Source organism: Rhinatrema bivittatum, chromosome 2, assembly GCF_901001135.1.
Source record: "Rhinatrema bivittatum chromosome 2, aRhiBiv1.1, whole genome shotgun sequence".
Classification (NCBI taxonomy): domain Eukaryota; kingdom Metazoa; phylum Chordata; class Amphibia; order Gymnophiona; family Rhinatrematidae; genus Rhinatrema; species Rhinatrema bivittatum.
Genome location: NC_042616.1, coordinates 570,325,986 through 570,349,053, shown reverse-complemented (window position 1 = coordinate 570,349,053; position 23,068 = coordinate 570,325,986). Strand labels below are relative to the sequence as shown.

At 47.2% G+C, this 23,068-nt stretch overlaps 1 protein-coding gene across 3 annotated transcripts in view; it reads left to right on the top strand.

The window, feature by feature from the left end:
- The window catches only part of CEP192 (centrosomal protein 192), a 1,292,743-nt gene that overhangs the window by 591,647 nt on the left and 678,028 nt on the right, over positions 1–23,068 (top strand). For all 3 annotated transcript variants that reach the window (XM_029590939.1, XM_029590938.1, XM_029590940.1), the window contains one exon: positions 14,473–14,703. In XM_029590939.1, the coding sequence (XP_029446799.1) occupies positions 14,473–14,703 (231 nt within the window). The remainder of the gene's footprint in view (positions 1–14,472; positions 14,704–23,068) is intronic.

The following is a 23,068-nucleotide window of genomic DNA, read 5'->3' as shown; positions in this document are numbered from 1 at the left end:
TCACACACACAAAATATTAGCGATTTGTGAAAGCTTGTACAAAACAGCTTTTTTTTCCTAAAATTCAGATAGCAAGTAAAATGCATGAGAAGACTAATTTTATTCCACAGACTAGGAGCAAGTTTTTGTATCTTGCAATCTGTATAATTCGATAGACTTGCAAGCAAATTTTGCTTTGAGTGCAAAATCTTGAAGGTATTATAGGAAGATCTGGAACAGATAACTTTAAGTAAATTCAGATTTAACCAATAACCTTATAGTACAAATTAAGTTGCTTTAGAGAGCATATTAAAACACTTATGAGGTTGTCAATTAGTTTATCAGCATACGTGAAAACGAGTAATACGGTACAATTACTTTTGTAACTTTGTTTTAGTTTCATTACAGCTTGACAGCACAAGTACTGTCATGTGACAGATAACCAGATAACCAAGTGTTATCTTTATGCTCAATCTTGCATCTCAGAATCACACAACTGCCAAAATAGATTAACCCAACTTTAAAGTAATTTAAGACAGTGTTCTCACCCTCTGTAGTACTGAACAAGTCCAGGGTCACTCCTGTAACAAGATGCTATCCTGACACAAAGTGATTAGTCCAACGAAATCCCTTTAGTGAATGACAAAACTCCAGAAAGTCTCGCATACATCTCTGTGAGATATGACTGCAGAAAAGAGGTAAAATTCACTAATTGGCTAAAAGTCCTTCAATGGAATATTTGGCTATCAGTAACATTCACATTAATGAGCAACGGATCTCATTTGGGAGGTGATGACAACTCCCTGATATGAAGAAACAGTCTTTTCTCCTTTGTGTAAAAATCAGTCTTATATAAAGTTGCCAAAACATCACATGATTGCAAACTCTGTGTCTGCATTGCTTTAGGCCTCCACCTTTTACTCAGTCTGTGCATAGCATTAGGCCTCAAAAGTTCATGATGCACATTCTGTTTAGGGTCACTGGTGTTTTACCCTACTGTGTATACTGATATAATAGCTATAGAGAAGTCTTTTATAGTCTCTTGTCACATTGTTCAAATTGCATACCTGGCTTGTAGCACACCTTCATTGAACACAACTTCCAAATCCATTCTTGTATGAGTCATGATCATCTAATCATGTACCAATATTTTAGTATCACATGCAAAACTAACTCAAAGGTTGAATTTTTTTCCATAAAAGTAGGTGAGATTTTACGCATTCACTCATACATCATACCTTCCTTCTCAATTGAAATTCTTAGCATCCCAAAATAGTAGGATTGAACCAATTCAACTGGTTTGTGTCCCTTAATGTTACCTTAACTACAGTTGCCATCCATATGGTCTCAATGGACCATAACTTGCTGTTTAATTAACTGCCATGAAGTGATGACAGCACAAACCATGAACATAAGCAATAAGGCACCAAGATTTCTCACAGGACAAGCAGGATGGTTGTCCTCACAAATGGGTGACATCGAGGATGGAGCCCACCACGGAAAACTTCTGTCAAAGTTTAAACAGAACTTTGACTGGCCCCTACTGGGCATGCCCAGCAAGGCACTGACCCTGCAGCCAGCAGGGGTCTCCCTTCAGTCTTCTTTTTTCCGCGCAGCAGTTGCCACGTGGTGAAAGGAGCTCTCTTACCACGTTCCTGACAGGAATTCGGTATTTTTCTTTCCGAAGAAAATTTGCCCCTCAGGGGTCTCCCTTCGACAAATTTTTGTCACCTCCGCGGAAACCGGTAAGTTTTTTGCCTTTTTTCTTCGACTACCGTCGAATTTGGCCCTCGAGGCCTGTTGGCAATTACCGAGCCCGCGACTAAATTTGGCCTTAAGCCATGGCGACGGGGTTCCGTCGATGCCCGGATTGTACCCGGACTATGTCAATCACAGACCCCCATAGGGTTTGTGTTTTGTGTTTGGGTAGTGAGCATGATGTCCTGACTTGCACCAAATGTGCCCTAATGACACCTAAGGGTCGCAAAGCCAGGATGGAGAAGATGGGGCTCCTCTTCCATGCACCCACCCCAACGCCATCGATAGCATCGACGTCATCGGAACCGGCACCGTCGAAGTTGCACCACCATCGTCAACCCTCCAGTGACCGTCCACCATCGATGACTTCTCGGCCGTCGACTCCTGTCCCCTCCCCGGATGGGCGAGGAGACCGGAAGGACAAGCATCGCCATCGACGGCACAAGTCTCGGCCTGTCGAGGATCCACAGTCATCGACCTCTGAACAAGCCGAGCCACCGACTAAGAGGCCTCGTTCAGACTTGGCACCGTCCACGTCTCGTTCGCAGGCATCGAGGAAACCCTCACCCTCTCGGGGTGTGGGAGCCGTGATCCCACCGGTTACGGTGGTCCCTCCGGCTCTGCCTCAGCCTCCCTCTCCCGTCGAGCCGGGTATTGTTACCCCTGGTCTCCGGGCAGAACTGGACCGGCTGGTCCAGGAGGCCATCGAGAAAGCGATGCAAAGATTCCAACCTCCATTGGCACCGTCTCCGGCACCGATTCCGGCACCGCCACCGGCATCGACCCCGGCACCGACTCCGCCACCGAGGAAGGAACCGACCACCGAACCTTTGGTGGAAGTGCTGGTACCGCTACTACAACGTATGGAGGCACTTGTACATGCCCTCCCATCGATGATTCCAGTAGCACCGACAGCGCCATCGTCTCCGACTGGATTTTCATCGGCGGGAGAAACACCGTTCCTGATTCCCCCTTCCGGGGTGGTCCCATCGGTGCCTTCTCGTATATCTCCACCGATTTATCCTTTGGCTCCATCGGTTCCAAGACCGGCACCGACTCCATCGGCAGCACCGAAACCCTCGATGCCGTTCCCAGTACCGATTGTACCACCGGTTCCTCCAAGGTTTCCTTCGATGCCTTCGGATCCTCAACCAGGTCCATCGGGGCTTCAACCCCCAAGTGATCCCTATGATACCTGGGGTGATGATACATCTTCTGACACAGATTTACCATCACCGCCTTCTCCTACAGAGAGTAGAAAAAGATCTCCTCCAGAGGATCTCTCCTTTATTAATTTTGTAAAGGAGATGTCCGAGATTGTACCTTTTCAACTGCAATCTGAGACCGATGACAGACACCAGATGATGGAACTGCTTCAATTTTTGGACGCTCCAAAAATCATCGCTTCCATCCCCATTCACCAGGTGTTTCTCGATCTCTTAAAGAAAAACTGGGAATCTCCTTCATCTGTATCACCAGTTAACAAGAAGGCTGACTCCACATACCTTGTCCAGTCAGCACCAGGCTTTCAAAAGCCTCAACTGGATCATCGCTCTGTTGTGGTGGAGTCCGCACAAAGAAAAGCCAAGCGTCTCAAGCCACACTCCTCCACTCCGCCGGTCAAGGACAATAAATTCCTAGACAGTGTGGGACAGAAAGTGTACCATGGAGCTATGCTGATTTCTCGCATAGCCTCATATCAACTCTACATGACGCAATATAACAGAGCCATCCTTAAACAGATGCAAGATTTTGCTGACACATTACCTGACCAATACCAGCCACAGCTTCAGGCCCTTCTTAACAAAGGGTTTGAAGCGGGGAAGCACGAGATCAGAACGGCTTATGACATCTTCAATGTCTCCACAAAGGTTTCAGCTACTGCCATCTCGGCCAGATGTTGGGCTTGGTTAAAGTCATCCAACCTTCGCCCAGAGGTCCAGGATCGTTTAGCGGATTTACCCTGCTTAGGGGACAATTTGTTTGGAGAACAAATTCAGCAAATAGTAGCTGAATTGAAAGATCACCACGAGACGTTGAAACAACTTTCTTCTGTTCCGTCTGAGGTTTCCTCCAAACAACCACTTAAGAAGGACTCTAAGAAGTCGTTCTTTCGGCCACGCCGTTACTACCCTCCATCGGCCAGGCCTCGTCCAGCTCGATCCTCTACTAGGCCTCAGCCGCGTCAGCCTAGGAAACAAAGGCCTACTGTAGCCCCTCCTCCTGGGCCTGCGGCTGGCCTTTGACTCCCCTGTAGGGAACACATGCCAAACCCCTCTTCCAGATATTCCTGTAGGAGGTCGACTGTACCATTTTCTACAACCTTGGTTGCAGATCACCTCAGATCAGTGGGTGCTAACAATTATCGCACAGGGTTACCACCTCAACTTCATAACTCTTCCGGCAGACTCCCCGCCTCTTCAAGCGTGGAGTCTATCCACCCATTTGGCTCAATTACAACAGGAAGTGTCTCTTCTTCTGCAATCAAATGCTATAGAACCCGTTCCTCCCTCTCAACGAGGCAAGGGATTCTATTCCAGATACTTCCTAATACCAAAGAAATCAGGGGGACTACGTCCCATTTTGGACCTTCGAGCCCTCAACAAATACCTTCAAAAAGAGAAGTTCAAAATGGTAACCCTAGGCGCGCTGCTCCCTCTGCTACAAAGAGGGGATTGGCTGTGCTCTCTCGACCTCAAGGACGCTTATACCCACATTGCGATCACACAATCCCATCGCAAATATCTGCGGTTTCTCGTAGGCCACGACCATTATCAATACCGTGTCCTACCTTTCGGTCTGGCTTCTGCCCCACGAGTCTTTACCAAATGTCTCGTAGTGGTAGCAGCATTCTTAAGGAAGGAAGGTGTCCACGTCTACCCCTACCTGGACGATTGGCTAATCAGGGCCTCCACCCAACAGATAGCTCAATCCTCCCTAAAATTGACAATTCAAACACTCCTTTCCTTAGGGTTTCTTGTCAATTACGAGAAATCTTGCTTAGTCCCGTCTCAAACCTTATTCTTCGTTGGAGCAGACTTGGACACCTTACAGGCAAAGGCTTACCTTCCTCTTCAGAGGGTCCACACCCTAATGTCCCTGGCTCGCCAGCTCCAGTCTCAGAACACTGCCACGGCTCGCCAGTTCCTCATTCTCCTAGGACACATGGCATCCTCGGTTCAAGTCACTCCCATGACCCGACTAGCCATGAGAGTAACACAATGGACTCTACGACACCAATGGATTCAAGCTTTTCAGCCTCTGTCCTCCATAGTCACAGTCACACAAGCGCTGCGCCTATCCTTAACCTGGTGGACGACTCAGGTCAACCTCCTTCAGGGCTTGCCTTTTCTTCCACCGGATCCGCAAGTAATCCTAACCACCGACGCTTCTCACATCGGTTGGGGAGCCCATGTGGACGACTTTCAAACCCAAGGGTTGTGGTCCAAAGAGGAAGCCGAACACCAGATCAATTTCCTGGAACTTCGAGCAATCCGCTATGCGCTCCGCACTTTCAAAGATCATCTCTTTCATCAGATAATCTTAATCCAGACGGACAACCAAGTGGCCATGTGGTACATAAACAAGCAGGGAGGCACAGGCTCCTTCCTTCTGTGTCAGGAAGCTGCGCAGATCTGGGCGGAAGCCCTCTCCCACTCCATGTACCTCAGGGCCATTTACCTGCCGGGAGTAGACAATGTATTGGCAGACCAGCTGAGCCGTGTCTTCCACCCACACGAGTGGTCACTCGATCCTCTGGTAGCGACCTCTCTGTTTCACAAGTGGGGTTCTCCCCGCATAGACCTCTTTGCGTCCCCTCAGAATCACAGTGGACGATTACTGCTCTCTCATTCGGAGCCAGCACTCTCGGCCGAGGGATGCATTCTCCCTCAAGTGGACAACCGGTCTGCTCTATGCATTCCCTCCACTCCCTCTTGTGTCAAAGACTCTCGTGAAGCTACGCCAGGACGGAGGAACCATGATTCTGATAGCACCTTACTGGCCACGCCAAGTATGGTTTCCAATACTCCAGGATCTCTCCATCCGCAGGCACATTCCTCTGGGAAAGGACCCGCATCTGCTCACTCAAAACGACGGATGCCTCCTCCATCCCAACCTCCAAGCCTTGTCCCTGACGGCATGGATGTTGAAAGGTTAGTCCTTCAACCATTTAACCTTTCAGATTCCGTTTCTCGGGTCCTGATAGCTTCACGAAAGCCTTCCACAAGAAAGTCTTACTCATACAAATGGAAAAGGTACACATCATGGTGCACTTCTCAGTCCCTTGATCCCCTTTCCTGTCCAATCTCCAAATTCTTGGACTATTTATGGCATCTCTCTGAATCAGGTCTTAAAACCTCTTCTATCAGAATGCATGTCAGTGCGGTAGCCGCCTTCCATAAGGGTATTGGGGGTAATCCTATTTCAGTACAACCCCTAGTAACATGCTTTCTTAAGGGCTTACTCCATCTAAAGCCACCCTTGCGCCCTCCGGCCCCATCCTGGGACCTTAACCTGGTTCTTGGTCGTCTAATGAAACCTCCTTTCGAACCTCTGCACTCCTGTGACTTGAAATATCTCACTTGGAAAGTGTTCTTCCTTTTGGCTGTTACTTCAGCTCGCAGGGTTAGTGAATTACAGGCCCTAGTTACCTATCCGCCTTACACTAAGCTCCTGCAGGACCGGGCGGTACTCCGCACTCACCCTAAATTTTTACCTAAGGTAGTTTCGGAGTTTCATATCAATCAATCTATCGTACTACCTATCTTTTTTCCCAGGCCCCACTCAAACTCTGGAGAGCAGACCCTGCATACCCTAGACTGTAAACGGGCTCCAGCTTTTTACCTAGACCGTACAGTTTCCCACAGGAAGAGCACTCAATTATTTGTCTCTTTCCATCCTAATAAGTTGGGACAACCTGTGGGTAAGCAGGCTCTTTCTTCCTGGTTGGCGGACTGCATTTCTTTTTGCTATCAGCAAGCTGGCATTCCTTTTCAAGACCGTGTTAAAGCACACTCTGTGAGGGCCATGGTGATGTCAGTGGCACACCTTCGATCGGTACCGCTTCCTGACATCTGCAAAGCTGCAACCTGGAGTTCTCTCCATACTTTTGCAGCCCATTATTGTTTGGACAAGGCTGGAAGACAGGACTCCACCTTCGGCCAGTCTGTCTTGCGTAACCTTTTTCCAACCTGATGTACCAACACCCTTCCACCTACCCGGTAGGGTGCGGATGCCCTTTCCCAAATTTCTTTTCAGTTGTTGTGCCTGCTGCACACCGTTGGGTACATTTGGTGCAGGTCGGGACATCCTCAGCTCGGTACTCACCCATTTGTGAGGACAACCATCCTGCTTGTCCTGTGAGAAAGCAAATGTTGCTTACCTGATGTAACAGGTGTTCTCACAGGACAGCAGGATGTTAGTCCTCACAAAACCCGCCCGCCTCCCCGCGGTGTTGGGTTCGTTTTATTTTTACTTTCTAGGCACTGCCTGTAGCTTTGAAAATCAGACTGAAGGGAGACCCCTGCTGGCTGCAGGGTCAGTGCCTTGCTGGGCATGCCCAGTAGGGGCCAGTCAAAGTTCTGTTTAAACTTTGACAGAAGTTTTCCGTGGTGGGCTCCATCCTCGATGTCACCCATTTGTGAGGACTAACATCCTGCTGTCCTGTGAGAACACCTGTTACATCAGGTAAGCAACATTTGCTATCCCATCATTTTTTCTTTCTGATTCACTTAGTTTTATGAATTTGATCCAATAAAATTTGGTTTCCTGAGTAGGGTAGTTCTTTGAAAGCATTCTAAATATCTTTAACAAACTTGGAAGTTGAATTCAAATATTAGCAAAACATTGGCTTTTGTAAGTGTAAATGAACTTCTATATTTAGAGCTCACATTTATTATTGTATTTGTTACTTTAAACATGAAGTCCAACCCACATTTATACACCAGTAACAGTTTATAAATACTGTTTTTCTTTTGATATAATGATATATTTTGGATTATTAAATAAAATAGTTATGTTTTGCAGGAAATGTTATGGCAGGTGACAGGTTATATTATAATGACTTCATTTTGAGGGAGCATTTTGAGTTATTTTATATGCAAAAATAAAAAATACTAAGACCTAAATTTGGGTTCCATGATGACAAATGTGAAATAGATTATAGAGGCATTGGTTGAATGCAGCTATGAGGACACTAAAACATTTAATATTTGCACAATATTTCATGCATGTTCAGTGTCTATATATGAAGTAAAGATACAAAAATACCAACTGCTTTTTAATAGCTCTGCATGGATTGTACTGTATAAAACTTTTTCTAGTTTTTACAGAGCTGTTAGGTTCTACTTAGTATTTGTGGTTGATGGTTTAAGAGAGTTAGTCTTCTTACATTTAGCAGGTCCATGATAAATTATTTCTTGATTGATTGTCCCAGCCAAGCAGGATCATAGTCTTCACAGATGGGTGACATCATAAGATGGAGCCCTGTCACGGAACACTTTTGTCAAAGTTTCTAAAACTTTGACTGGCATACTGAGCATGCCCAGCATGCCATTAACCCTGTGGCCACAGGGGGTTCCCTTTCAGTTTTTTTTTTTCCGCGCGATTACTGGAGCTCTGAGTTTTGTTTCTCACACAGAATATTTCAAAGTTTTCTTCCAATTTTTCCCCATCTTGGGGTCCCCCAATTTCTCAGTCTTTTAAGTTTGTTCGTGGTTTTTTGCGGTCTGTTCCCGGCTGTTACCTCCCGGTGGCAGTCGGTCACCGACTGCATGCGCCCCCTTTTTGTAATGGCGATTGGTTATCTGAAATGCCAGGAGGGTCTGCAGACTACATCTGCGTCCTGTTTCAGGCCTTCCCATGACATCTGTCAATGTCCAAGCTGTGCGCAGATGACCCCCAAAGGCCAGCGTGCCCACCTGGCGAAGATGGAGACTTGTTTGGCTCCAGGCAATCTCCTCCATCGACTCCGGTGCCAAGTTCAAGTCGTCGGGATCACTCTGACTCTGGACCTTCCCTTCAAAGCCCCAGAAAGAAGACAGAGGAGCAGGAGAGACCACCCCTCGCCAGCATCAACGCATATGAAGACTTTCACATCATTGTACTCTGCGCCAGAGAAAGACTGGGCCGAGCACCGTGGGAAGCATCGACACTGGCGCACTGATTGTCGTCGCCATCCGGTGATGGCACAGACACTGCAGTGGTATCAGCCTCGGCCGAACCCCCTCCGAAGAGGCCCTGTGGACGCTCCGGTGAAGCCTAGCCTGCCTCCTACTCCAAGGTCAGTTTTGTCTGCATCCTCATTTAGAGAGGATCTAGACTGCGTGGTCCAGCAGGCAGTGCTCGATGCCCTTTGGAGCCTTCATCCGCCACAGATGCCAGCCACCATACTGGCAATGGAACCAGTGCCCTCCATGCTGGCACCTCTCCTGGAAAGGCTGGACGTGTTGCTTGGTGGTTTGCCGACGCAGACCCTACCGGCGGGTCCCTCGATGCTCAGCCAACCACCGGCACCTCCTCCAGTCTTGATCCTGATTCCAGGCTCCTCGGAGGAGGAAGATGCGGCTCCTCTGCCATTCCCGCACTCGGAACCTCCGATGCCAGAGCCTATACCCAGGCAATCGAGCCTTCTGGTATCCCAGCGTCCTTCGCAGGTCCCGGCATCCTTCACAGGTCCCGATGCCATCGATGCTGGCACCACTGCTGTTGGTGCCACCTCACTGTCCATCGGTGCCTGCGCCCCGTACCCTGGGCTTTGGCCTCTCTCCTCATCTCAGGTGCTTCGTCAGTAAGGAAAAGGCCCTCTATGACCCATGGGGGCGATGCTTCCTCTGAACACTCATCGAAGGCCTCCGAGGACCTTCTTTCACAGCCCTCCCCCCCGGGAGAGAGACGGTGCTCACCTCCGGATGTTCTCTCCTTTGCTAGTTTCGTCAGGGATATGGCGGAAACCATTCCCTTCCAGTTGTCAACAGAGGAAGACACCCGCCACAAAATGTTGGAGGTCCTACAGTTTGTGGACGCTCTTAAGGAAGTGATGATGGTCCCGGTACAAGAGGTTCTTCTGGACCTCCTTCACAGTCTGTGGGAACATCCAGGTACGGTGCCTTCGGTCAATAAGAAGACGGATGCCACTTACCTAGTGCAACATGCCCTGGGTTTTCAGAAGAGCCAGTTGCCACACCAGTCTGTGGTAGAGGAATCAGCCCAGAAAAAGGCCGAGAACCCGCTCTCACTCCTCTGCTTCTCCAGAGAAAGACCAAAGAGCCTTAGATGCCCTAGGTCAAAGGGTTTTCCAAGTTTCTATGCTGATTGCTTGCATAGCTGCATTCCAGCTATACATGAAACAGTATTAACAGGAACCTCTGGAAACAAGTTCAAGAGTTCTCGGAGACCCTGCCACAGCAGTTTCAGGAGGGCCTGGGATCCATCCTCTAGAAAGGTTTGGAGGCTGGTAAGCATGAAGTGAGGGCGGCCTGTGATGTTTTTGAGACAGCGTCTAGGGTCTCAGCAGATGGCATTAGTACTAGATGCTGGGCATAGTTAAAAGCCTCAGCCCTTTGTCCAGAGGTCCAAGAAAACTTGGCTGACCTCCCCTGTACAGGAGAAAACCTGCTTGGGGACAGAATCCATGATGCAGTGGCTCAACTCAAGGACGACTATGAGACCCTGCTTGAGTTATCCACTACCACCTCTGATGCCTCCTCGATGACCCATAGAGGTCCATGTCGGGATACCAGAAAGCAATTTTACAAGCAACAGAGATGTTGCCCTCCGGTCTCCCGTGCTTGTGTTCAGGGCCAGAGAGAGCAGGAATTAGCCCGTGCCAGCTAAGAAAAGTAGGCACCTATGTAAGGTTCTGTTGTGATACTTAATTAGAGAAATAGTTTTCTAAATTTCCCAAATAATTTGTATTTATTTAAGAAGGCTTTACGAGCTTTTTTGTTAGCAATTTCTTTAATTACAATTGAAATTTTTATTTATACATGTTAGAAATAGAAATATTTATCTTTTTTAAAAATTTTGCCCTACAAAAGTAGTCCCCTTGAACATTGTAGGCCCTAGTCAAATGGCCATGCTGGCACCCCCTCTCTCCTGGATTGCTTGTGTTGCTCAGTCTGACCAAAGAGGGCACCCTTGCCAACAGAGAGCACCTAGAGCTCAAGCAGCTCCCCAGCCTGCAGCTGGGTTTTGACTGGCATCCAGAGAGCAGAAACCAGTCCCCTTTGCCCACACTGTCCAATCCACCTATGTGTGGGAGGTTGTCTCTGCTAACCACCCAATAACCACCGACCGATGAGTATTGTCCATCGTAGCTCACAGTTACCACCTGAATCTCCTCACTGTTCCACCAGACTCCACACCCTCCCCGGCGTGGAGCCTTGTGGAACACACATCGACCCTCAAGTTAGAACTCTCGGCCCTGCTACAGTCCAGAGCCATGGAACCAGTTCCTTGGGCTCAGCAGGGACAAGGGTTCTACTCCCGGTATTTTTTCCTCCCAAAAAGGACAGGCGACCTCCGTTCCATCCTTGATCTTCAAGCCTTAAACAGATTCCTTCCCAGAGAATGATTCAGAATGGTGCCCTTGGGCACCCTACTTCTGTTTCTGCATCAAGGGGAATGGCTCTGCTCTCTGGATCTATAGGACGCTTACGCGCACTTTACGATTTTTCTACTTTGTAGTTGGCCACCAATCTTTCCAGTACAGGGTCCTCCCCTTCAGGCTAGCCTCTGCGCCCCAGGTCTTCATGAAGTGCCTGGCAGTGGTGGGAGCACATCTGCACCGAAATGGGGTACATGTGTTCCCAAATCTGGATGATTGGCTCATCAAGAGTTCGTCAATAGAGGGGGCCCTTCAGTCCCTCAACGTGATGCTACCCCTCCTCCAGTCAATGGAGTTTCTTGTCAACTATCCGAAATCCCAGCGACTGACCTTCATAGGAGCAGACCTGGACACCACGGTAGCCAAGGCATTCCTCCATGGCGAATGCATAGCCACCCTGGTTGGGTTGGCCAGATCCATCCACCACCGGCAGACGGCCTCCGCCCACCTGCTCCTGAAGTTGCGGGTCACATGACATCGTCAATGCACATCACCCCAATGGCCTGTCAAGCCACGAGTGTCATCCAGTGGATCCTGAGGTCTCAGTGGCACCAAGCCACTCAGAAACTCTCAGCACTCGTCCAGATAACCATCCTGCTCCAGCTCTCCCTCGCCTGGTGGGCTCAGGAATCCAACTTGAGCTTGGGACTTCCCTTTCAGCCCCCGGCTGCTCAGGTGACCTTGACCATGGACGCCTCCAACCTAGGCTGGAGAACCCATGTCAACAGCCTGCAGACACAAGGCGTATGGTCGAGCCGAGGTGGCCTGCCAGATCAATTTCCTGGAACTCCGGGCAATGCGGTATGCCCTCTATGCATTCCAGGCCCGTCTGTCCAACAAGTTCACCTTGATCCAGATGGACAGCCAGGTAGCCATTTGGTACGTGAACAAACAGGGTTGGGCACAGGTTCCTATCTAGTCTGCCAAGAGGCGGCGCAGATTTGGGCCTGGGCCCTGTCGCGTTCCATGCTCCTGCGAGCCATCTACCTGGTAGGCACTGAGAATGTAGTGGCAGACCGCCTTAGCCAGACATTCCAGCCCCACGAGTGGTCCCTTGAACCCCTGTGTAGCGGCCAGTATCTTCCGCCGGTGGGGTCAGCTGGACATAGATCTCTTTGCATCCTCGCAGGTCCACAAGGTGGACCTATTCTGCTCCCTACACGGGGACCGAGGGAGACTGGCCATGGATGCCTTCACCTACTCCTGGAAATCGGGCCTCCTATATGCCTATCCTCTGATTCCGCTTATAGACAAGACTCTCGTGAAGCTACAGCAGGACCGAAGCTCCATGATCCTAATAACACAGCATTGGCCTCGTCAGGTCTGGTTTCCCATTCTCTGCGACCTGTCTGTCCAGGAGCCAATTCGCCTGGGCACCTCGCCCGACCTCATCATGCAGGATTAGTGCAGGCTGTGCCAATCGAACCACTGGTCGCTGTCCCTAACAGCCTGGATGTTGAAAGGCTAATACTACGGCCCCTCGACCTTTCTGACAATGTATCGTGGGTTCTAGTAACTTCGCGAAAGCCTACCAAGAGGAAATCGTAGTAGGCGAAGTGGAAAAGATTCTCCTTTTGGTGCACGCAGGAAGGCCTTGACTTTTTCTCTTGCCCCACGCTGAGGCTTTTGGACTTCTAGTGCCTTTCAGAGTCTGGTCTGCAGACATCCTCAATCTGGGTACATCTGAGTGCCATTAGCGCCTACCACCGAGGGGTGGGCGACACACCAGTGTCAGTGCAACCCTTAATTGGGTGCTTCATGAGGGGCTTACTTCAACTGAAGCCTCCATTACGTCCCCCTGATGTGGCCTTGGACCTGAACCATAGTGCTGGTGTGGCTCATGCCACCTCAGTTTGAGCCCCTGCATTCCTGCGAATTCAAGCACCTCATTTGGAAGGTTCTCTTCCTCATGACGGCTATTTCTGCTCGCAGTCAGTGAGCTGCAGGCCCTAGTGACCTAACCGCCTTATACGAGGTTCTTCCACGAAAGGGTGGTACTGCACACTCACCCTAATTCCTGCCTAAGATAGTGACTGACTTCCACCTAAATCAGTCCATTGTGTTGCCCACCTTTTTTCCGAGGCCACACTCGCACCGAGATGAGCGGGCTCTGCAAACCTTGGACTGCAAACATGCTTTTTCCTTTTATCTAGACTGCACCGCAATCCACAGGCAGTTCACCCAACTCTGTCTCCTTCGACAAGAATAAGACTGGGAGTTGCAGTGGGCAAGCAGACCCTTTCCAATTGGTTGGCGGACTGTATTGCTTTCTGCTATCAGCAAGCAGGCCTTCCGCTTGAGGGCCTGGTGAAAACACACTCAGATAGGGCCATGGTAGTGTCAGTGGCACACTTCCGGGCAGTCCCTATCTCTGAAATTTGCAAGGCCACGATGTGGAGTTCCCTTCACACTTTCACAGCCCATTAATGTCTGGATAAGGACGGTCGACAGGATAGCATTTTTGGCCAGTCTGTCCTCTGTAATCTGTTTCCAGTGTAACAACCCAACTCTTCCTACCTAGGGCCCAGTATGGTATTCAGGCTTCCCCATTGTTGCCAACAGCTCGCCTGTTGTGCCTGTACACGTTATTGGGTGCTTGTTGGCCCGAGGTGTTCAGGGAGCAACCTACAGCTTGCTATTCACCCATCTGTGAGGACTACTATCCTGCTTGTCCTGGGAGAAAGCAGAGTTGCTAACCTGTAACAGGTGTTCTCCCAGGACAGCAGGATGTTAGTCCTCATGAAACCCGCCCGCCACCCCGCGGAGTTTTGTTTGCTTCTGTTTTATTTTATTTTTCGCTCGTGCCTTTTTGCTATAAAACAAGACTGAAGGAGGATCCCATGTGGTCATGGGGATAATGGCATGCTCAGTGTGCCAGTCAAGGTTTTAGAAACTTTGAGAAAAGTGTTCTGTGACAGGGCTCCTTCTGATGATGTCACCCATCTGTGAAGACTACCATCCTGCTGTCCAGGGAGAACACCTGTTACAAATAAGCAACTCTGCTTTCTCTGTAGGCCTAATATAGATTGGTGCATGGGTTAAACTGGGAGCTAGATCTGTTAAAAACAGTCATATAACAGAATAATTGGTTTTCAACAAGATTTAATTGCTTAACATTTGCTTTTCAGATGGACAGTTTGACATACCAATGTCTCGTATTCAAAAACAAAACCATTATTGGACCACATGCTGCAGAAGACATGAAAATGCTTTTCATGCCCCACTGTTCTGGCATCTTCCATTTTGTGCTTAATGTTTCTTCTTGGCCAGTTTCTGCAGATGCAGAGACAATAGTCAGATCAGAAGCACTGGCTGTTAGAGTTGTTTTGACGGCTGTTGCTGAAAATCCTTTAATAGAGGTAAAAAAAAATAATTCTATTTCTATTACTTGTGCTGAAATACATAAGAAATGTGTTTTTAGATGGTGCTTATGTAGTCAAATTATCCTATGAATAAAGTTCTCTAACTTTTCTAAAGTTGCAGTTGCCTGGGTACCCATAATTGAGTAAAAGGCTCATAAAGCAAATGTTTGAATCTCCCCTGGAGGTCTAGGTCTTCATTTGGCAAGTAGTGACTGAATACTGTGTTTTCTTGAGTATTTACAGTTCTAAATAGATTTATTTGAAATTTTGGGGCTGACAAAATGTAATGAGCATAGCCAGAGAAGAGAAGTGTGTGATGTGCAGGAGGTGGAGCAAACATAAATGCAGCAATCTGTGAGCAGTATGAATCAATTACATGTTGATCCTGTTATTCGATGGCACAAAATATGGAACATTTCTTCCATAACTATAGAAGAGCTTAGAATTTTTTTTAACTTGTGGGGAACTCCCTACTATGTTCCTGCTGATTAGTGCCGCTTCAGTGATTTTTTTTGATGAATACTCTGGCCAGATGTTTTTGTCACAAATTTTTCATGCTACATTTTCAGAAAGCAAAATTGCCTACCTTGTAATAGGTGTTATCCCAGGACAGCAGGATATAGTCCTCACATATGGGTGACATCAGTAATGGAGCCCTATGTACGGAAATTTCTGTAAAAGTTTCTATGAAACTTTTGACTGGCACCAGAGTGCCTACTGAGCATGCCCAGCATGCCATGATATTCCCTGCCACAGGGGTCTCCCTTCAGTCTGGTTTTGTAGCAATTAGCGTTAGCCAAAAATAAAATAATAAAATGTATCGGAACCAACTCCGCGGGGTGGCGGGTGGGTTTCGTGAGGACTACATCCTGCTGTCCTGGGATAACACCTATTACAAGGTAAGCAATTTTGCTTTATCCCAGGACAAGCAGGATGCTAGTCCTCACATATGGGTGATTAGCAAGCTAGAGGCTGAGTTATTTTGTCGTGAAGCAACAGTGAAGTATTGTTGTTGAAATGAATCAGCCGAAGATCACAGCAGGTTGGATGTGGAAGGAGTTGGGATTACACTGGAAACAAGTTCTTTAAGACGGATTGTCCATAGGCTGAATCTTGTCTTCCTTCTTTGTCTAAACAGTAGTGAGCTGCAAAGGTATGAAGAGAACTCCATGTTGCTGCTTTGCAAATGTCCAGAATAGGTACACAGCGAAGGTGTGCTACTGAGGTTGACATTGCTCTGACTGCATGTGCTTTTACTCGCCCTGGAAGAGTAAGGCCTGCTTTTTCATAACAAAATTGGATACAATCTGCCAGCCAATTTGACAAAGTATGTTTACCCACTGGTTTACCAGGTTTGTTTGGATCATAGGATACAAATAGTTGACTGGATTTCCTATGGACTGTAGTGCGGTTTAAGTAGAAAGATAATGCACGCTTACAGTCTAAGGTGTGTAAGGCTCTTTCTCCCTGGTGAGAGTGAGGTCTTGGAAAGAATGTTGGTAAAACAATGGATTGATTGAGGTGGAACTCCGTGACTACTTTTGGAAGGAATTTAGGATGAGTACGGAGGACCACCCTGTCATGTAGAAACTTTGTAAAGGGTTCGTATGTGACTAGAGCTTGTAGTTCGCTGACCCTTCTAGCTGATGTAATGGATATAAGGAAAACCGTTTTCCATGTAAGAAATTTAAGGTCACAGGTATCTATGGGTTCAAATGGAGAACGCATAAGTCTAGTTAATACTATGTTCAGGTCCCATTGAATGCTTGGGGAATGAACTGGAGGTTTAATGTGAGTTAGGCCTCTCATGAATTTACTGACGAGAGGCTGTGTAGAGATAGGTGTGTCTCCCAGCTTGTTATGGTAAGCTGAGATTGCACTCAAGTGTACTTTTACAGATGAAGTCTTAAGACCAGAGTCTGAAAGATGGTATAGGTAATCTAGTAGTGAGGTAGTGGGGCAAGTGAAAGGATCTAGTGCTTTCTGAGTGCACCACAAAGTAAACCGTTTCCATTTGTAGGAATAATTCTTTCTAGTGGAAGGTTAACGTGATGCTATCAGCACTTGAGATATAGTGGTTGGAAGGTTGAGTGGTTGTAAGATCAAGCTTTCAACATCCATGCTGTCAGGGACAGGGATTGAAGGTTGGGATGGCGCAGCTGACCCTGTTCCTGAGTTATGAGATTGGGAGCTACTCCCAGGCGAATGGGATCCCTGACTGAGAGATCTAGAAGTGTGGGAAACCATACTTGTCGAGGCCAGTATGGGGCTATGAGTATCATGGTCCCCTTGTCCTGTTGAAGCTTCACTAGAGTTTTGGTTATGAGTGGTATCGGTGGATACGCATATAACAGGCCTGAGTTCCAATGACGAGCAAAGGCATCCTTTGGTAGGCTGTTCTGCTGCCAGAGGAGAGAGCAGTAGTTGTTCACTTTGTAGTTCAGATGGGATGCAAAGAGATCTATTGATGGTTGACCCCAGCGCTGAAATATCTTGGTTGCTAGCGTTGGGTCTAGAGACCACTCGTGTGGTTGGAAGTGACGGCTGAGGCGATCCGCTACTGTGTTGTGGATGCCTGCTAGGTAGGTGGCCCGTAGAAGAATTGAGTGTGTTAGGGCCCAGTCCCAAATTTGAGCTGCTTCTTGACAAAAGAGGTAGGAACCTGTTCCCCCTTGCTTGTTGATGTACCACATGGCTACTGTGTTGTCCGTTTGGATCAGAACAGTCTTGTGTGAAAGGCAGTCCTTGAACGCATGTAGAGCATAGCGTATAGCTCGAAGCTCCAGGAAGTTTATTTGAAAAGAGGTTTCTTGTTTTGTCCACGTGCCCTGTGTCTTTAGATGACCAACGTGCGCTCCCCAACCTAAGGTGGACGCATCTGTAGTTAAAGTCACTTGTGGAACTGGTTGCTGGAAATGTAGACCTTTGAGCAAGTTGAGCGTTGATGTCCACTAGAGAAGGGAAGATCTCAGATCTTGTGTTATCTGAATGGAAGTGGACAATGGTTGAATGGCTTGAATCCATTGACTTTTCAGTGTCCATTGCATTAGTCGCATGGTCAATCTGGCCATGGGAGTGACGTGAACTGTTGAGGCCATGTGTCCGAGTAGGGTGAAGCACTGATGAGCTGTAACTCGAGACTGATTGCGTATAGAGTGCGCTAGGAGAACGAGCGTTTGAGCCCGGTCTCTTGGAAGAAAAGCTTTTGCTGTGATGGTATTGAGATCTGCACCTATGAACTGCAACTGGTGAGATGGTGTGAGATGGGATTTCTCGTAATTGATGAGAAATCCCAAGGAGTGAAGCAACTTTATTGTGAGCTGGAGAGAAGTGCTTTGTGTTTGACTCCTGATGAGCCAGTCGTCCAAGTAAGGAAACACATGCACTCTTTGTTTGTGAAGATGTGCGACTGCTACTGCAAGACACTTTGTGAATACTCGAGGTGCTGACGCTAGGCCGAATGGTAGTACTTGATATTGGAAGTGTTGTCCTTCCTCCAGAAATCGCAGGTACTGTCGATGAGGAGGAAAGATGGGAATGTGAGCGTAAGCGTCTTGAAGATCCAGAGAGCATAGCCAATCTCCTTTCTGAAGAAGAGGTAGCATGGTGCCCAACGATACCATCCTGAATTTCTCTTTCTTCAGAAATTTGTTGATATTTCTGAGGTCCAGAATAGGACGTAGGCCCCCGGTTTTCTTTGGAATGAGGAAATATCGGGAGTAGAATCCTCTGCCCCACTGAGGCCTGGGAACTTGTTCTATAGCCCTGGCATTCAGAAGGGTGGATAATTCTGCTTGTAGAATTGTGGCGTGATGAGACACTGTCCAAGATGAAAGAGGAGGATTTTCGTTTGGTACAGTGAGAAAATCCAAGCGGTACCCTTGAGATGTAATTGAGAGTACCCATTGGTCTGTTGTGATGGAGGTCCAAGTTTGATGGTAGTAAGATATTCGACCTCCGACTGGTAAATGTGGAAGAGGATTTCGAGAATGGTTTCTGCGCACTGGCTGGTTTTCAAAAGCCTGATGTGGATGCAGTAGGCGCAGGCTGCTGGGGCCTAGCAGGCCTCTGTCGAGTTTGAGAACGCTGTGTAGGGCGTTGCTGTCTGGCTCTAGTAGCAGGAGGATAATATCGTCGAGGGCGATAGTACGGTTTCCTGACTTCTCTTCTAGGAGGCCTCCTAGAAGGTTGATGTGTCTCTTGAGGAAGTTGAGACAACTGTTTCAGGGTTTCCGTGTGGTCCTTTATGGTTGCCACTGCCTCTTTGACCTTGTCTCCAAAAAGGTTTTCCCTTAGACAAGGTAAGTCTGCCAACCTTTCTTGTACTTCTGGCCTGAGTTCAGAAGATTTCAACCAGGCCCATCTTCGAGCTGTTATACCTGAGGCCGATAACTGGGAGGCTGTTTCAAAGGAATCGTAAGTGGCTCTCACCTCGTGCTTGCCTGCTTCTAGGCCCTTATGCACGAGGCGGAGGAAACCTTCTTGAAATTGGTCTGGTAAATGTTGGGAAAGAGTTTCAACCTGTTTCCACAGGTCACGTTGATACTGGTTCATGAATAATTGGTATGAGTTTATCCGTGAAACCAGCATTGCTCCTTGGAAGATCTTCCTTCCTAAACTGTCAAGGAAACGACTGTCTTTACCTGGAGGTGTGGAAGCATGTTGTTTCAGCCTCTTAGCCTTTCTCTGGGCTGATTCAACCACTACAGATTGGTGTGGCAATTGAGACTTTTGGAACCCTGGAATGGGTTGTACGAGATATGTGGCATCAGCTCGTTTATTAACTGCTGCTGCCACAGAGCCAGGGTGCTCCCACATCCGGTACATTAGCTCTTGCAGGACCTCGTGCACTGGAATAGCTAGTATTTCTTTAGGAGGATCCACGAACTAAAGGACCTCCAAGGTCTTCTGCCTAGTGTCTATTTCCGAGAGGAGAGAGAATGGGATAATGACCGACATCTCCTTTATGAAATTAGAGAAGGAAAGATCTTCTGGTGGTGATTTCCTTCTGTCCTCTGGTGGTGAAGGTTCAGATAGGAAATCTTCTTCAGATGATAGATCATTCTCTGAGTCAGTACCAGTATCCAGTGGATGTCCAGATGGTCTAAGTGGCTTAAATGGGACCTCAGACATTGGTGTACGTGGTCTGACAGGCAGAATAACTCCTGATGGACCAGGCAGTGGTTCTTGATGTGGATCTGAATCGAAATCCTGAGGTGAAGTAGAAAAAGCCTGAATTAGGGAATCCAATTTATCCATTAATGGTTGAAAAATGGAGGATTCTTGAACTGTCATCGATGGTGGCATCGGTGCCGGTGGCCGAATAGGAATCGACGGCATCATTGGCACAGACGCCGGAACCGGTGGCATCGGCATCGACGGCATCGATGGTTGCGGTGGAATTGGCATCGAGGGCACCGGTGTTGGAACCGGCGATGTCATCGGGATCAGTGTCGAAGGCATCGCTGGCGTAGATGGCTGAGGTCGTGGCATCGCCTCGATGAAAGCATCTCTGACCGCTTGACGTATATATACATCAAGTTCCGCCTGCATGGATGGTGAGAACAGAGCACCCATGGGGGGAGGCGGTAACGGCGATGCCGGTACCTCCTCAGAGCTCTGAGGAGGCACGGTTCCCTGCGCCGGAATCGGCGGGGATCGCCCTGTCGATGGCTCTGAAGCCTGATCCTGGAGATGAGGTTTCTTAGTCGGTGTACCGCCCTCTGTCGATGGCTCGCCGGGTATCGAGGTCGCGGATGCCGTATGCGGCCTACGGTGCCGATGGCGATGCTTGTCTTTTTCGCGGGCTTTTTCACTGCCGGATGTCGACGCCCTGGACGATGGTGAGGGGGAGGAAAAGGGAGCGTCTCCCGACTCACCTGGTAGACGCTTTTTATATACGACTTTTCGAATCGACCCAGCCGGAGACGATTGTGCTGAGGTGGATGGAGCTGATACAAGCTGTATTTTAAACAATTGCTCCATTTTCTCTAGTCATAGACGACGGCCCTTTGATTCATCGTGGCACACAAGGGACAAGTTTTAATATCATGCCCTTCACCGAGACAGAGGACACAGTCCTGGTGAGTGTCCGTAATGGACATGTTCCTGGTGCATTTGGGACACTTTTTGAAGCCTGAAGCCATTTTGGGGCCGGACAGCCATCGACGGCCAATGACTCAGGACAAAAAATCTGGAAAAAACGGAACGGAACCGCGAAAATGGAAAACTTACTGCGATCAGTGATTACTAAGGGGAGAGACCCTTTGCGGCTTGAAGTTTTCTAGCTTTTCCTTAAGTTAAAGTTGTGGAGAATTCCACAGGACTCCTAGAGACCGCGAGGCTAACTGCTTCGCGGAAAAAAGAAGACTGAAGGGAGACCCCTGTGGCAGGGAATATTATGGCATGCTGGGCATGCTCAGTAGGCACTCTGGTGCCAGTCAAAAGTTTCATAGAAACTTTTACAGAAGTTTTCCGTACATAGGGCTCCATTACTGATGTCACCCATATGTGAGGACTAGCATCCTGCTTGTCCTGGGATAACACATGAAACGTTCCCTCTATAGTATTAAAGATTTCAGCACCTAGTAAGTTGGATTTTTGTGACAGTTGGTAAGGCTAGGAACCTTTTGCTCCTTTTTTGTAAGGTTTTTCAATGACTTTGGTTGGTCTTATTTTCACCAAAATTTCATTTGATTTTTCCATCTGTTTTCTTCTGTATGGTAGAGAAGAAGGTCAGCAGCTTCATAGGGAGTAAGATCCTCTTTAGTGGAGGGGAGATTAGGGCAATTATCCAGGGCTCCGTGCTTTAGGGGGCCCTGCAGATTGGGATTTCATACGCTGCAGTAGAAATGGTAGAACCAGTGTACCTTGATATTGCAAAGAAGAGAAGACAACTGCTTCTGCCTGTGTGGAGGAAGTGGCAGTAAGTGTGACTGCCCACATGGAGGAAGCGTAGAAGAGTTGGTAGTGCATCAGCCTCTGCAGAAAGTGTTGGGCAATCTTTTGGACTGCTCTTTTGTCATGTTGGCCTGCAGAGAAGGGGAATGGTTTTATTGTTCCTCATGGGCTAGACAGTGCAGGAAGCACTATTAGTGACCAGTCATGTCATAGCCAAACAGGTGCCAAGGACTAGGGGGAAAATGTGCTATCTGAGGTCTTGGAAGATTTAATAAACTGCAGGACCCAGATTATAAGAATATATGGTTGAAAATGATTCATAGAAGAGAAACTATGCTATTACAGCTATCTATGACAATATGATAGTAAAGAACATAACATATGGGCAACTAAATGCCCACATCCCTTCCAAACAACTAGGAGCTCCTTTTTTGGCACGGGATGCTACTGTCACAGTTCCAGGCAACTTTTGTGAATTTTCAATCTTAGATGAAGCCTGATGAGATGGACTTCTCTCTCCTCCTTATCGATTAATAAGCAAGTGTCTGTAGGAAAGTATAAATCTTGTTAATTTGACTTTACTATGAGCAGATCTGGAACATCATCCTGTGTATAATCTGTTCCTAGCTAGGTATTCTCATTGTTATTGCTTATCTTTATTTTCTTTACGTTTTTTTTTAATTATTTATTTATCATTTTTCAACTTTACAAATAAGAAATTATATTCATTCAATTCCTTGCATTGAAACTTTAACATCAATAAATTCAGCTATAATAATTGAATTTATCTAGATCAGACAATTTAAGGTATACTGCTAACATATAATACTATAGCTGATATGTATTAATTTGTAAATGAGAAACTAATAATAGATATAACTGAGACTACACAGTAATAAGGAGATTTGTTGGAAATTAAATATTAAACCATATAGGATAAATACATAAACCACTGCTGGTTTTAATTTGTTCACGTCTCATTAGATTGCGACACCGGAGAGGAGGTTAATGGCTCCCGTGCCTCTATGAATTGACGCAACTGATCTATTTGAGTAAAGCTGAAAAACTCATTTCCCTTTTTCATAATGCACTGGCAGGGGTATTTCAAAAGAAAAGAAAATCGCATAGAAAGAATTCTCTGTTTAAATACCAAAAACTCTCGTCTTTTAGTACGAGTAATAGGTGCAAGGTCTGGGAAGATTTTTACATTTTGACCTAAATAGGAAATCGGGTATCTCTGAAAATAATTTTTCATCAATTTACTAATATCTGTAGTTGTAATAAAGGATACTATTAAGGTATCTCTTTCCATAACCTCTAAAGCAGAGTTTTCTAAAAAGCTGGTAAGATTAGTTGGAATTGAAATTGCCATTTGGGGAGCTCTTTTTTTTTTTTATAAAGAAACAAGAATTGATTGATAACACATTATTCTCAGAAAATCCGAGCTCCTCTAATAGAAATC